The 15,000-nt window shown below is 50.3% G+C and overlaps 3 protein-coding genes across 3 annotated transcripts in view; 2 read left to right on the forward strand and 1 right to left on the reverse strand.

Annotated features, from left to right (window-relative positions):
* LOC310820000 (gamma-glutamylaminecyclotransferase C-like) overlaps positions 1 to 15,000 on the reverse strand; it is a 268,729-nt gene that overhangs the window by 35,033 nt on the left and 218,696 nt on the right. The gene's annotated exons all lie outside the window — the stretch shown is intronic.
* On the forward strand, positions 6,855 to 14,350 carry e2f8 (E2F transcription factor 8). Its single transcript, XM_083691453.1, has 14 exons — positions 6,855 to 6,962; positions 7,967 to 8,039; positions 8,159 to 8,422; positions 8,520 to 8,673; positions 8,819 to 9,133; positions 9,315 to 9,476; positions 9,683 to 9,820; positions 10,241 to 10,456; positions 10,553 to 10,637; positions 10,795 to 11,308; positions 11,586 to 11,852; positions 12,124 to 12,259; positions 12,704 to 13,044; positions 13,260 to 14,350. The coding sequence occupies exons 2-14, from the start codon at positions 7,974 to 7,976 to the stop codon at positions 13,425 to 13,427; spliced, it is 2,826 nt and encodes a 941-aa protein (XP_083547579.1). The 5' UTR covers positions 6,855 to 6,962; positions 7,967 to 7,973; the 3' UTR covers positions 13,428 to 14,350.
* csrp3 (cysteine and glycine-rich protein 3 (cardiac LIM protein)) overlaps positions 14,951 to 15,000 on the forward strand; it is a 4,255-nt gene continuing 4,205 nt past the window's right edge. Inside the window, exon 1 of the mRNA XM_083691457.1 lies at positions 14,951 to 15,000. This exon is cut by the window's right edge and continues 14 nt beyond it. The gene's annotated coding sequence lies outside the window, so the exon portion shown is untranslated.

A 15,000-nucleotide genomic window follows, 5' to 3' on the forward strand; every position in this document is an offset into this window, starting at 1 on the left:
TACCAGAATACCGAATACTGAACTTAAAAATGTATTCTGAATACGTGTATTCCGATACGCATACAACACTGCACGCAACAGAGCTCAGCGGCTGACGGTGACGGACCGTCGACCAGGAGAGGACGGACCGCAGCAGGGCTGAGGCCGCAGTAACAGCCTGTCACCACTCTGGCGTCTCTGGCTGCCTTTCTGAGGGTGGACGGGCCGAGCAAACACTCTCACCGCTGCTCCATGTCACACACTCACACAAGGCCAAGCACAACAGCAATACTACATTCACTAAGTACGCACACACACACATACAAGCACACATGCACACATACATGCACGCAGACACGCATGCACACACACAAAAAATCAAATTTCTTTCTCATCACTGTATCACCAAAGGGGGGCATCAGGTGTCTGATATTCCCTTCCACACTATCACACACACACACACGCACACACACACACACACACACACACACATACGCACACGCACACACACACATGATTTTCCATTTTCTGATATTCCCTTCCACATGACACCACCCAGACCTGTCTCTGAGCATCGCTTCAGTGGATTAAGTCAAAGCCCGCCGTCCCCCTCCATGTAATACCCTCTGCTCTGCCATGTCCCCACGATTGCCACTCAATGAGCATTAATACAGGGAGGGGGGGTGGAATGGGGGGGGGCTACAAAGGGAACCAAATCCAATTACTTCTAACAGAGTATCTGGTTGAGGATCTCAGACCCACGTTGCCCAGGTAATTGGGAGGAACACAAAAGCGCACGCACACACACACACACACACACACCACACACGCACGCACATCACACACACACACGCACGCACACACACACATCACACACACACATGCACGCACACACACACACACACCATCACACAGAGGCGTGCTGCACAGAAGTCTGAAGTGATTCCTCCACAATGGGACCCTCCACTGCATGACTACCTCAGTGCTTTTCAATTTATTGAAGCCCACCGATGTCCATTAAGGCAGACAGAGGGTCTCGGCTCTGCCTCCCAGCCTCCCTCCTTTACCCCCACCAGTCTCCCTCCTCCCAGCCTCCCTCCTCCCTCCCCCCAGCCTCCCTCCTCTCAGCCTCCCTCCCCCAAGGCTCCCAGCCTCCCTCCCTTACCCCCACCAGCCTCCCTTCTCCTAGCCTCCCTCCCCCTAGCCTCCCTCCTCCCAGCCTCCCTCCCCCCAGCCTCCCTCCTCCCTCCTCTCAGCCTCCCTCCCTTACCCCCACCAGCCTCCCTCCCCCAGCCTCCCTCCCTTACCCCCACCAGCCTCCCTCCCCCCAGCCTCCCTCCTCCCAGCCTCCCTCCTCCTTCTCCCAGTCTCCCTCCTCCCAGTCTCCCTCCTCCCAGCCTCCCTCCCCCCTCCTCCCAGTCTCCCCCCCCCCAGCCTCCCAATCTCCCTCCTCCCAGCCTCCCTCCCCCCAGCCTCCCATCCTCCCTCCTCCCATCCCTGTAGAGACCAAACAGTTTCTCGTCTCGCACTGATGATGTCACCAGGTTCGTGGCCGAGGCGGGTCAGAGGAAGTATCTGTCGTAGAGGCAGGAAGTGACACGCCGATACCTCGTCAGGCATTCAGGAGACAGAAAACATCCGTCGCAAACAGAATCAGAGAGAATTGCCATAGCAACAACACAGGCAGATATACTGTAGCCTAGTTCACTGACAGACATGAAATGAGTACCAGAGTAGTCTACCCACCAACCTGGCTAACAGCTAACGAGCTAACAGAGTTGTTTTTGTTTCCTGATGTCGTGTTCATCCTCAGAGAGAGACAGCAGTCTGGAACATCTGAAAACAGCAGCTGGGATTTCTGTTCCTGTCAATTAATATTCATGCTCCAGAACATCCCGGGTGATCAATTTAACACACCTGATCAAATCAATAATTTAGTGAGAGAGAGAGAATGAAAGAGAGAGAGACAGAGACACAGAGGGAGAGAGAGAGAGAGAGAGAGAGAGAGGGATGAAAACAACAGATAAGGCTATCCTGTCCACCTGCCCAGTCCTCCCCTGCTAAGGAGAGTGCCTCAGTGTTTCAGATGGCTCAGAATTTCAACATCTCTGCATTACATTTGGGCAAAGATTCAAGTGTGTCTGTGATGGAGCTCTAGCATGAACACACACACACACACACACACACACACACACACACACACACACACACACACACACACACACACACTTCTCATTTCTACTACTCAGAGCATCTGTCCTATATCCATGAAACCCACCTCACCCTGAAAAAGGAGTGAGGGTCCCCCTCTTCTCTTCTGCTGAAAACAGAAGAGGACAAACACTGAGAAGAGAGGCAGTGTGGACACACACACACACACACACACACACACACACACACACACACACACACACACACACACACACACACAAACAAACAAAGGTGTAGCCTGGAGCCAGCAGTTCAGCTTCCCAGAGACAAATTTAAGCCAATTCTCCAACCAGAATAATGAAGAGTAATGTGATTGCCGTCATCACAGAGAGTCTTTCAGCCCACACAGGGTCAGACACTGGGGTCTCCCACCCACGCTTCCAGGAGCCATTAGAAGCACGTGAACATACACAGATGGTGGTGAGACACGGAGAGGTCCTCGGGTAAGGGTTGATGGGAGTTAGGGGAGGCCGGTGGAGGTAGAAATCGGAGGACGGGCTCATTGTAATGCATGGAACTGATTGTGGAATGGTATGCATTACAATGACATGTTGGATACCATTCCTCATTCCGGTCCATGCATTACAATGAGCCCGTCCTCTGATTCCTACCAACACCAGCCTCCCCTGGTGGGAGTATTGTACCAGTATGACTGTAGTGTTACTGGGAGTGTTGGCCTGCTTCATCTCCAGGGAATGGTGCTGGACTGAAAGCCTGACCCATTTGTCCCCCTGAAAGCAGGGCAGAGGAACATGGTTACCAGTCCCCGATATGACTTCTACTGCCCCCTCCCACCCCCGATATGACTTCTACTGCCCCCTCACACCCCCAATATGAGTTCTACTGCCCCCTCCCACCCCCGATATGAGTTCTACTGCCCCCTCCCACCCCCAATATGAGTTCTACTGCCCCCTCCCACCCCCAATATGAGTTCTCCTGCCCCCTCCCACCCCACCTCTCCTGCAGGGACCAAACAGAGGGGGGGAAATCCCCCCTCCCTCATAAAGGCTTTACCCTCGCTCCTCTCATCCACCCAACGTACACACACAAAGACCTGAGGACCGCAGCTACTCCCCTAGGAGACGGAGACACACACACACACACACACACACACACACACAGACACACACACACACACACGCACACACGCACACGCACTCACACATATGCACACGCACGCACATATGCACATGCACACGCACGGACGCACACATACACACACATACATACACACACACACACACACACACACACACACACACACACACACACACATCCATGCATATTAATATCATTGTCACCAACACAATACCGAGTTCCCCATATTAAACACAGATGCCCTAACCTTGACCTCATTGGCTATTCAAACAGCCCTTATGCAGATGAGGGGGGCCCGACGCGGGGGCGGTGGGGGGACTACGTGACGGTGAAGAAGTCAATGATGTACTATTAGCATTCAAACGTGTTCAGTAAGGGCCAGTTATACTGCCACTAATGTCTAACGCCCTTCGCTGGGGATGTTTGTGGTGCCAGCATGCATTTTAAAGCAGCCATAAATGACACACACACGTCCACACACACGTCAATTAAGCCCCGGTTGCACCTGATGCCACCCCATTGGACCAGATGGTCGGGGACGTCCACTGCAACGGCCAATCGTAAATCTCAGCACTTAGAAGTGCCCAAGGATCGGCAGCCGCTCAGCAGCCTCCTTTTAGGACGGCTGCGCTGATCTGACTGACAAGCCAGAGTTCCGGGACGGAAGTTTAGTCACTCACCCTTTTCTGGTCCTCCAGGCCGTGCAGCTTCCTCCTCTGGTGCTGGGGGTTGGCCTCCCCTCCTGCCTCCATCTTCCCTTAAGACCCCAGCTCTGTTCTTCCTCCACAATATCCACTTAGTCCCTTTACTGCGGAGCAGAAATATCCAAGCGAATATCTCCTCAGAACTAAGAGAAATACCTACTCCAAAGTCCATCTAACCCCCCCTGACCTCTCCTCCAGAACCACTAACGGTCCCAAAGAGAACAAGTCCATCTAACCCCCCCTGATCTCTCCTCCAGAACCACTAACGGTCCCAAAGAGAACAAGTCCATCTAACCCCCCTGATCTCTCCTCCAGAACCACTAACGGTCCCAAAGAGAACAAGCGAAGCAGCGAGCTATCTCATGGGGGCGTGTCCTGGGTCGAGTTAGCTTAATTAGCCACGTTGTTTCTCCATGGCTCTCGGCTGCGGTTTTTAGCCCACAGAGGCTGACTCTGGTCTGGGCATCAGGGGAGAGGCACGGGTCCAAAGATCCAGACCTCCAGAAGCATGGTGGCTGGCCCTCTCTCTGTGAGCCGTCACCCAGAGCGCGAACCTCTAATCCTGGGGGGAGATATGATCAGCATGGCCCCTTATTCCCAGAGGACCCACATTCCTCCGCTGTAAAACCACTGGAGAGATGAAACACCGCTGGTGCTGATCAGGTCACCGGGCCTGGAATCCAGTCTCCTGATGGCCAACAGGTGCAGGTGTTTGTTTTAGAGAGAGAAAACAGAGAGAAATTTAAGACACTGGCAGAGGGTGAATATGGGGTTGGGTTGGGACACCTAGACAACTAAAGATTAACCTGTAAAAAGCCTGGATTAACTTTGAAACATTAACCTCTAATTCTAAATTAAATCGTTTTGTCAACACCCTTAAACCTACAATTCATTATGATAGGCAAGGAATGGCCAAAGGTATATTCAATCAACAGATATTCAGATTAAGCAAGAAACTGTTAGAAATCAAGCTGGTGGAAAACAAAGATTCCCAAAACCTATTAACAATTTAAATGTAGCCTACAATCTGCAATACTACAGCTCAGGGATGATCAGTGTATCCATTGATTGTTGGAGAATAGCCTTTAACTTATAAATCTCTCATGAGCTTTAATACTCCCCCATCGACACACACAATATATAGTTTTACTCTATTGTTTATAAGTCATCTTTGTAAACAAACAATGTATCTTCAAGATATGTGTGAATCTATCATGTTAGGTTGTTATTATGGTCTGTCAGTCGATCCATCCATTGCATGTTACATCTCTCAGTTTTATAGCAAAACAATCGCTATAAAGTATGTGTTGATCAATATGTTGATCTAAGGATTGTGGCTTTAAGTTGCAGACTGCAATCTGAGCCAGGATGCAAAAAGCACGAGTTTTCTCCACTGGTTTGCCTCATTCCCGAAGAAAACCCTGTCTAGGCACTAGATGCTGAAACTGCATTTCAGGATTCTAATAACCGTGACGGATTTCAGGATTTCAAACACAATGTGTAAGTTAACTTCCGAATAGCAGGCGTATGAAACACGTCCTTGCAGAGAGCGGCTGAAGTACTCACCCACTCCTCAACGACCGCTCCGCTTCTCCTCCAAGGACGCGACGCTGCCCGCCTCGTGCATGCCGCTATCTTCTTCTCTCTCCGTCTCTGTGCGGAGCAACCCTACATACAGGGTCCCACTCTCTCTCTCCCTCCCTCTCACCCTCTCACTCTCTCTCTCTCTCTCCCTCTCTCTCACACACACCCTCTCTCTCTCTCTCTCACACACACACACACACCCTCTCTCTCTCTCTCCCTCTCCCTCTCTCTCTCTTTCCCTCTCTCTCTCTCTCTCTCTCCCTCTCCCTCTCTTTCCCTCTCTCTCTCTCTCTCTCTCTCTCCCTCTCTCACTCTCTCCCCCTCTCTCTCTCTCTCTCTCTCTCTCTCTCTTTCCTCAATCGATAACATTACGTCACTGCCCCGCGCACCCACCGTTCTCTCTCCCAACGCGGTGCGTTTCCATGGAGACGTGCCGACAGAACGGTTGTGTCGCCACCTGGCGTCAAAACGGAAATAAAACACCTACAGTGTAAAACACTGCAGTAACTGTAGTTTTGAATTAACTGGTAAATCTACACTATTTCGCATTATTTGAATGGTTTAAAAAGTCCCGAAACGGTTATTTTGCTTGTTTGACCAGCCTATATTTCGGTGAACGTTACTCTATTCAATAAGAGTAACATCTAACATCAGCAGTGTACTCCTCCTTCAGATCATTTAACCCTAGACTTATAAACATTATAAACAGTGCTGACAATGGAATTAATTCACTAGGTGGACCCTCTGGGTCAGAGAGAGAGACAGAGAGACAAAGAGACAGAGAGACAGAGAGAGAGAGAGAGAGAGAGAGAGAGACAGACAGACAGACAGACAGACAGATACAGAGGGAGGAGAACTAGAGCAATATTATTCAGAGAAAATCTAAGCTCTTAATTCTTATATGTGCAGGACGACTATGAGCCGGTATAATACTGCTAATGAATACGGTACCGTGAACTCTTCTAGCTATACTTCTTCAGCTGCTAAAGGTTGTCATAAATGAATAGAGTTTCTGGTGAGAGCCAAGGGGGGCGACACCGCGGGCTAGACCCCGCCTGTGTGGAGTTTCACCCTGCGGTGGTTGGCTCTCTGGATGGGGGGAAGTGCAAAGTCTGGGCGGGCGTTGAGCGCGTATATTGGTTCGACTTGCTAGGCGGGACAAACCAAATGGTCAGCAAATAAACTTTTAACTCACTCTGGCACGAATACAAGGAACAAGCCATTCTTCATTCCCTTTTAACTGTAGTCTGACATAGGCCTAGCTGGTGTAGATTGTGTTCAGCAGATCTTGCATGGCGACACTGAGAACATTTCCAGCTGCTCCACTGAGGGATGAGCGGGGAGTTTGAGCGGGGCACCTGGAAACTAACTTGAGCTGCTAGATAAGTAAGCTAAACTGGTTTTAATGTTCGGTATTCATCCTGGTTCAACAGTGATCGTGTAAACTAAATGGCAAGGTCTTAGATTGAGACGTTCAGTCGGTTTAGCCGCTGGACTGTCGCCGTCCGTGGGCAGAAGTGAACCCGCGCCTACTGTACTAGTGTCCGTGGCTAGGGCTAGGGCTAGGGCTAGGGCTAGCCCACTAGGACAGTCGGTACAGTATGTAACTCTCTGTCTAGCAATGCATGTGATTAGTGTCTAGCGTGTTTGTGTGGCGTGTTTGTGTGGTTGTCGTGGATTATTTCCCACATCACAGGCCACATGGTTAGTTCGGTAGTTCTCTAATGCTAATTAACTAGAGACTTTAGAGGTCGTCGCGAACACTGACATTAACCCGCGCGTACACATTCGCCAATACACATTGGGATCAGTGATCCCTCATTTCGGTGTAAGAACAAGGTGTTTAATCCAGATTTAGGATTGGTGTGTAAAGGACAGGTTAAGTGTGTGTGTTACACGTCTCTAGTCCGCGGTGACGTCATTGGAATGTGTCCGCGGAGTTCCGCGCCAAGATTTCAAAAAATGTTTACCTGCGCGGGACGGCCGCCGCTTCCGGAGGTCGTCTCCTGCCTCGCGTCCATTGGCTACTGGTCGGGAATGGGCGTGTCGTCGTTAGGGGGGACGCGGTGATTCGATGGAACGTCTGTCAGTTAGCGCCAAGCGTCCCTCCCACCGTTTGATTAGATTTGATTTAGATTTTAGATTTTGAATTTACATTTAATTCACCGAGAGGGAGAGGGCCTTGAACTGATTATAGACCGTGTTTTTTTTTACTATGTTGTCACCCAGCAAATATAATGCAGTTAAGAAAAGGTAGTTAACAGATGTAATTGCCAAATATATTTTGTAAATGCTGGAATGAATTAGGGTCAATTGGTTAGCTTGCTAGCTGTGTTGATTTAGCAGTTAGAGTCAGGAGCTAAAGTGTTCTCTATTTTAATTATGTACAGGTGGAAAATGTCAAGTGCTTTGCTTGATTGCCAAAACGTGGGCCAGAAACCTCAAATCACATCTAACCACAAGGTTGGTAGTAAATGTTTCTGTTTGATTTGATTCTGGTTCATGTTATACAATTCTTATCAAGACAACCAGCAGTCACAAAATAATCCAAGCCTAATCTGTATTTATTGTGTCCAACACAGGGTAATGTATTTGCAGAGCCACAAGCACTGACAAAAACACCAAGGAAAGTGTCCACACACTGCACTGCATCAATAGAGAACCAACCAAACATGGGTCCCCTTACGACCCCCACGAAAGGAAGGGAAGCTGGATCAGGTGAACCCTGGACCCCAACCTCCAACCTGAAAATGCTCATCAGTGCAGCCAGTCCTGAGATCAGGAACAGAGAGAAAGAGTTATGTGTGGACAACCCAGAGGGAGGAGAAACCATGGACTCTGCACAGGTAAAATACACACACAGACATACATGCATACACACACACACACACACACACACATATTGATTTCATGTTTGGTCTTTTTTTCTTATCTGATCTGTAGGACCCAGAGCTTGGGGAGGAAGCAGAGAAACAGATAAGCAGGAAGGAGAAGAGTCTGGGTCTGCTCTGTCACAAGTTCCTCGCTCGCTATCCTGATTACCCCAACCCGGCCGTCAACAACGACATCTGTCTGGATGATGTCGCCACAGAACTCAGTGCGTCCTTTTCCTAGTCTCCGCTTTCCCCACACTGTTTATTATTACAGTTTTGCATTATCAGTCAGTTTGAATATTGATGACATCTTACCACTCAGTGTTACGTTTCCTTTTGACTCACACGCCCTGATCTCTGTCGGCACAGGCGTGGAGCGCCGGCGCATCTACGACATCATGAACGTGCTGGAGAGCCTCCACATGGTCAGCCGGCTGGCCAAGAACCGCTACACGTGGCACGGGCGTGCCAACCTGGCCCAGACCCTGGGCACGCTGAGGCGGGTGGGCGAGGAGCATCGCTACGGCCAGCAGATGCAGCAGATCCGCCAGCGCTGCCTGGACAAGGAGTTTGACTTTGACGGGGAGGAGAAGGAGAACGAGGAGGTGGTGGAGATGGAGGGAGGGGAGCAGGGGCAGAAGGAGATGTTCTTTATCGAGCTTCCAGGAGTGGAGTTTAGGGCAGGTGAGACACCAGTCAGGGTCGTTGTGTTCCATGATATTTATTATGATTTGATTTGACTGATATCTAGACCCTGGATGTTACCTCGTGTGTTTACATTGAGGTACTACTCTAGAGGTTGTGGGGTGTGTTTGACAGTTATGAGATTGTTTTTAAACGTGTAATAACTCCTCTATTATTCCAGCCTCTGTGAACAGCCGGAAGGATAAGTCTCTGAGGGTGATGAGCCAGAAGTTTGTGATGCTGTTCCTGGTGTCCACGCCCCGGGTGGTCAGTCTGGAGGTGGCAGCCAGGATCCTCATCGGAGAGGACCAGGTGGCTGACCAGGACAAGAGCAAGTTCAAGAGTGAGTATGGATCCGAGCCAGGCCAAACTAAACCCTCCTTTCTACCTCTGGCAGGACACGCTGAAGTCAGAAATCAGTTGACATTAGAATTTATTTGTGTGTATGTGTGTGTCATAGCTACGGTTAATGAGATGATGCTTTGTCAAAAAAGTTGAACGTGTGTGTGTGTGTGTGTGTGTGTGTGTGTGTGTGTGTGTGTGCTCCAGCTAAAGTGCGCAGGCTGTATGATATAGCCAACGTGCTGCGGAGCCTGAAGCTGATAGAGAAGGTCCACGTGACGGAGGAGAGGGGGAGGAAGCCCGCCTTCGAGTGGACCGGCCCGGAGGACTTCACCAAGGTTACGGGTCAGTACCCATCACAACAAATCCCAGACAGTGCTAGTCATGCATATCTCTGTTATCAAAATAATAAGCTTCACAAGCATTTAGCTCTTCATTGAGGTGTGTGTGTGTGTGTGTGTCATAGCTTCTCACATCAGGGTTCTCCACAAAGAATGGAAAAGAGAGTGTTTCTGCGCCACGCTGTGAACTTGGCAGCGCCACCATGTAAACATTACAGGGCAAATTAAACTGTATATTTAGTCATGACAGAGTAACCATCTCTGAACGCCAACAACATCGTTCTAAAAAACAAAAGTGTTATGATGTTCCTCAGTGAATTCAGCGTTTGATGCGATGTTCAACCATCCTGAGGAGAACTCTGCGTTAATCCTCAGTGTCAAAGCTGCCTCTCTCCAGTCTGAGGACTCCTGTCTTGTGTTTCAGACATAGAGACCTCAGCGTCCACCACCGCGCCCACAGCCAAGAGGATACTAGAATCTCGCGCTTCAATAGACAACTGTGCAAAAAACCTCTTCTCCTCTCCTGGGAGCAAACGTACCTTCACCCGACACCCCTCCCTCATCAAGCTGGCCAAGAGCATCCAGGAAGACCGCCGCAAGATCAACTCCGCCCCCACCAGCCCCGTCAGGAACACCTTCGGTGAGTGCTGTGAAATGATCCACACGTGGGAGTTGTAGTTTTTTACCGTGATGGCGTCGTTAGATGTTAAATATGGCTGCTGTGTTCTTCTCTCAGATGACTCATCCAGCGGCAACTTCTTCCCCAACAAAATGGCTCAGCTGGCAGCCATCTGTAAGATCCAGCTGGACCAGCAATCCACGTAAGAGCGGTCTCCTCTCCTTTCCATCTTTTTCTTCTTCTTTAGCATTCTGAATGAACCAAAACAGGACTGTTACAAATTAGCTATGATTCCTACTGTGTGGGAAAACAAGCATGCCAGTCAGACGTGGTCCTAGTGAGTTTTGTTGCTCCCCCAGGGAAGGAGACAGGAGACCTGCTGTTACTGAAGGCCCTGCAGCCCCTCCCCAGCCAGAGGAGAAGCCTGCCACCACCCTCCTACCCCCCCAGACGCCAGTTTTAACCCTAACTCAACCCCAACCCCAGCTCAACATCAACACTGCCCACCTCACCCCGCGGATGCAGTTCCCCTCCCAGCCTGCAGGAGCGCTGTCCTACCTCCCTGCCCAGTGTGCGCCCCTCATCCCAGTGCTGTTGCCTCAGCAACAAGGGCGCGGCCCTTACGCCGTCTACATGCACTCGTCCTCCTTCAGGCCACACCCCCAGGCCAGGCCCCAGCCAACCAGCTTGGCCGTGCGCTCCATGACGTTCGAGGACAAGACCGGGCGGAGCCCCAGTGATGTCACGGCCACAAGCCTGCAGCCCCCCAGAGGTCACGACCCCAGCAGCCCCTTAGGGCTGAAGCGTGTGTGTGCAGAGAGAGCTGTGGAGGGAAGCCCCTCCAAGGCCAAGAGGATCGACCCCCACTGTAGGGTAAGACCTCTACACACACACACACACTCTCTCTCTCTCTCTAGGGTAAGGCCTCTCTCTACACACACACACACACACACACACACACACACTTTAGGGTAAGACCTCTACACACACACACACTCTAGGCTAAGGCCTCTCTCTACACACACACACACACACACACACACACACTTTAGGGTAAGACCTCTACACACACACACTCTAGGCTAAGGCCTCTCTATACACACACACTCACTCACTCTCTCTCTCTCTCCTCGTCTCCCCCTCCCGGTAGGACACGTCCCCTAAGCTGTGTGAGATCCTGCAGGCTCGTCTGAAGGCCCGTCGGGGGGGTCTCCTCTCCAACCGGCCGGCCCCCCGAGCCCTCCACCTGGACCCTGAGTTCGTCAACACCCCCGGCAGCGCCGCGGCCAATCAGGCGCTGGCGCAGAGCATGGAGACCTTCCTGGAGAAGGAGGACAAGGTCGCGACCTCTGACAGCGAGGCGGGACTAACGCCAGTCAGGGCCGTCCCCCTGACCCCCGCACACCTACGCACAGAGGTACACACACACACACACACACACACACAGAGGCACACACACAGAGGTACACACACGAAAACACACCTTGCGTACAGAGGTACACACACACTCCAGGCAACAAGACACTTTGTCCAACATCCAAAACACAACACATATTCACCAACCAAACACTGAACAAACCAAACAGATGACTCTGGATGCTAGGTATAATCTGATCTGATGGTGTATGTCAATAACAGCCTCTCTCTCTCTCTGTGTGTGTGTGTGTGTGTGTGTGTGTATGTCCTAGACCCTCATCCCTACAGGCTACCTGATCCCCATCTCCCAGCAGTCCCTATTAACCTACAAAGACCCTCACTGCCACAACGGAGAGAGCAACAAGGCCTCCACCCCCACCTACAACATCTACCACACCCCCACCGCAGGTACACACACACACACACACACACACACATCTAGCGTGTGACCGCGGTTGTGTGTCGGCTCATTAACATGTTGAATGAAGTCCACAGAACTCAACATTTTTAGGAACCCAGCAGCTCTTGAGCTCTTGAGTAGAATGAAAACATCTCTACTGTGAGAAATGAATGAGTATTTGTTAATTAGTCCAGGACCCTTGTGTTGACCATGACAGGCTGTTGGAATCACACAAGGTAACTGATTTGATTGACTTTGTTTTGTTGGAATGGGTGATGTCGTTACCCTGTGGGGGCCTGGACTTTCTCAGACAGCTGTGTCAGTGTGTAGATGGCAAAGTCCATGTCAGCAGAGAGAAAGTTGCACCAGGGCGGTTGGGGTGGAGCCCATCACCCTTATGGTTGGTATGACTTCAACTAAACCTAAAGGTGAATGTTGCATGTCTCCCCCAGGCTCCAGACCCCCCCCAATCCAGGAGTTCACCCCCACCAGTGTGCCCCTCCACCGGCATGCCCCCCCCTCCTCCTCCCCCTTCCCTGGCCAGGCCCACCACCTCCACAACCCCAGCCCTGCCATCCTCAACTTCACCCTGCAGAACCTGGGCCTCATCCCCAGCCCCGGCCCTGGCCCTGGCGCTGGCCACACCCCGGAGCACGCCAGCCCCATGCCCAGCCCCCTGCCTCCCCACCTGGGCCTGCAGCAGAGGGGCATGGTCTTCGTCAGACCCATGTCCCCCGTGCCAGTCCAGCACCAGATGCCCGGGCAGCAGCTCACCTTCATCAGCCTCCAGCAGGTAAGTAGGAGAGGGACGCATAGAGAATGCTCACTGGTACACACACACACACACACACATCAGCATACCACTGGGTCACATGTGTGCCCTCCCACACAACTTCCACCCTCATCAGCCTGTTGTAAACAATGACTGTTAAACACCCACAGTCAAAGCTGTTAGCCATGTTTAATCAGGTGTGGTCTGCTAACTGCTCTGTCGTTGCCCCCCCCCAGCCTATGATGACCACGCCCAAAGGGACGGCCCTCCCCCAGCACAGTTTCTTCCACACCCCCGTCTCCCTCTCGCCGCTGGCTACCGTGGTAACCACCGGCGGACACATGGCTGGTCAAACTGTTTACATCCCTCAGAGGAAGCTGGACGTCAACACTGAGGACATCTAGAGGCGCTCTGCTGCTACACTACCTGTGTGTGTGTGTGTGTCAAAAGAATTTAATGTGTGTGTGTGTCAAAAGAATTTAATGTGTGTGTGTCTGTCAAAACAATGTAATGTGTGTGTGTGGTTCTGTATGTACTGACTGTCTTATTGTTTTCATTGGGGTACTGTAACATTTGTTTGTATTTCCGGGTCTTTGCGGCCTTTTGTGAAAAACTGGTTCTAAGATTTTTCCTGCTGTCATCACAGCTAGCTGCAAATATAGCTCTGGTGCTAGCCACAGCCGTGGCCTCAACGCCAAATGTGAATACTTTTATCCCTGGGGATTTGAGACACAATACTCTGGATATTGCTGTTTAATACTCGAGCATACTACATACTGTTGTTGTGACGGAGGGGGATTATAACTAATCTATTGTTAACGGGTGAGGCGTTCTTTGTCTGTCTACTAAGTCTAACAGTCTGATTAAATTTCACATTTAAAAAAGGGGTTGTGTAAATTGCCAAAAAAGTTGTATTCTGTCTGAGGTGGAAAAAGTGTTTCAAAGGTTATTGAAGTCTCATTTACATCTGTGCCATAGAGAAGAACAACAACTTCACCTCAGTGTACCGTGATGTCATTCATCTTTGGAAGAGCAGGACTTTGACTGAATGATAATTGAGGAGTATTGTAGATCACTTTTTGCTGTTGTATGTGTGTAAGTAAAACCTAGTAAGATAACAGTTTTGCACATTGTACATGTTAACTGTTAACAGGATTGTTTTTAATGGAAATGTAAGGGATGAATGTATGAGATGGATTCCTAGGCTAATCAGGCAGTTTTAATTGGATTTAATTTATAGGAAATGGACTTTCAGCATTACATTGAACTCAGATGTCAAATGACAAGTAAATGTCAAATGAAAAATAAACTATTGGTATTGTTGAAACATGCTTGTCTGGTGTGAGTTCTTCTTCTGGGGTTCATTTGCCGTCTCTTGGTCACATTTAGCACAATAATACCAGTGACTATAAATAGTGTTGGATCACGATCTAAAAATAACACCATACACAGTACATGCCTTCAATTCCTATAAATGAAACACAAACCCCTCCTCAAACATGTGCCCTTCCCATTACCATCACACATGCCATGCCTGTATCATCCCTGGACAGCAGGGGAGGCTGCTGGAGGTAGAAATTGGAGGACGGGCTCATTGTAATGAATGAAACGAGGAAGGGTATCAAACACGTGTGTTTGATACCGATCCTCATTCCATTCTGTGCATTACAATGAGCCCGTCCTCCAATTTCTACCTCCAGCAGCCTCCCCTGGGCTACAGATCCAGGCTGAGGCTGTGATGGTTTGAGGGCCAGGGGGGTCAGGGGATATTTTAGTAGGATGGTTTCATTTGAACGTCACCGCTGAACTCTCTAGGTGATACGAGAGAGAGAGAGAGGGAGGGAGGGAGGGAGAGAAGGGGGAGAGAGAGGGAGAGATGGCCAGTATTTAAGGACACACCTCAGTAGTGTTGTGTCTGTCCCTCTCTCTGGGTTTGAGACAGGAATGGGCTTGGTGAGACTGACACCAGACACCAGA

This window comes from Argentina silus, assembly GCF_951799395.1.
Source record: "Argentina silus genome assembly, chromosome: 19".
Taxonomy (NCBI): Eukaryota; Metazoa; Chordata; class Actinopteri; order Argentiniformes; family Argentinidae; genus Argentina; species Argentina silus.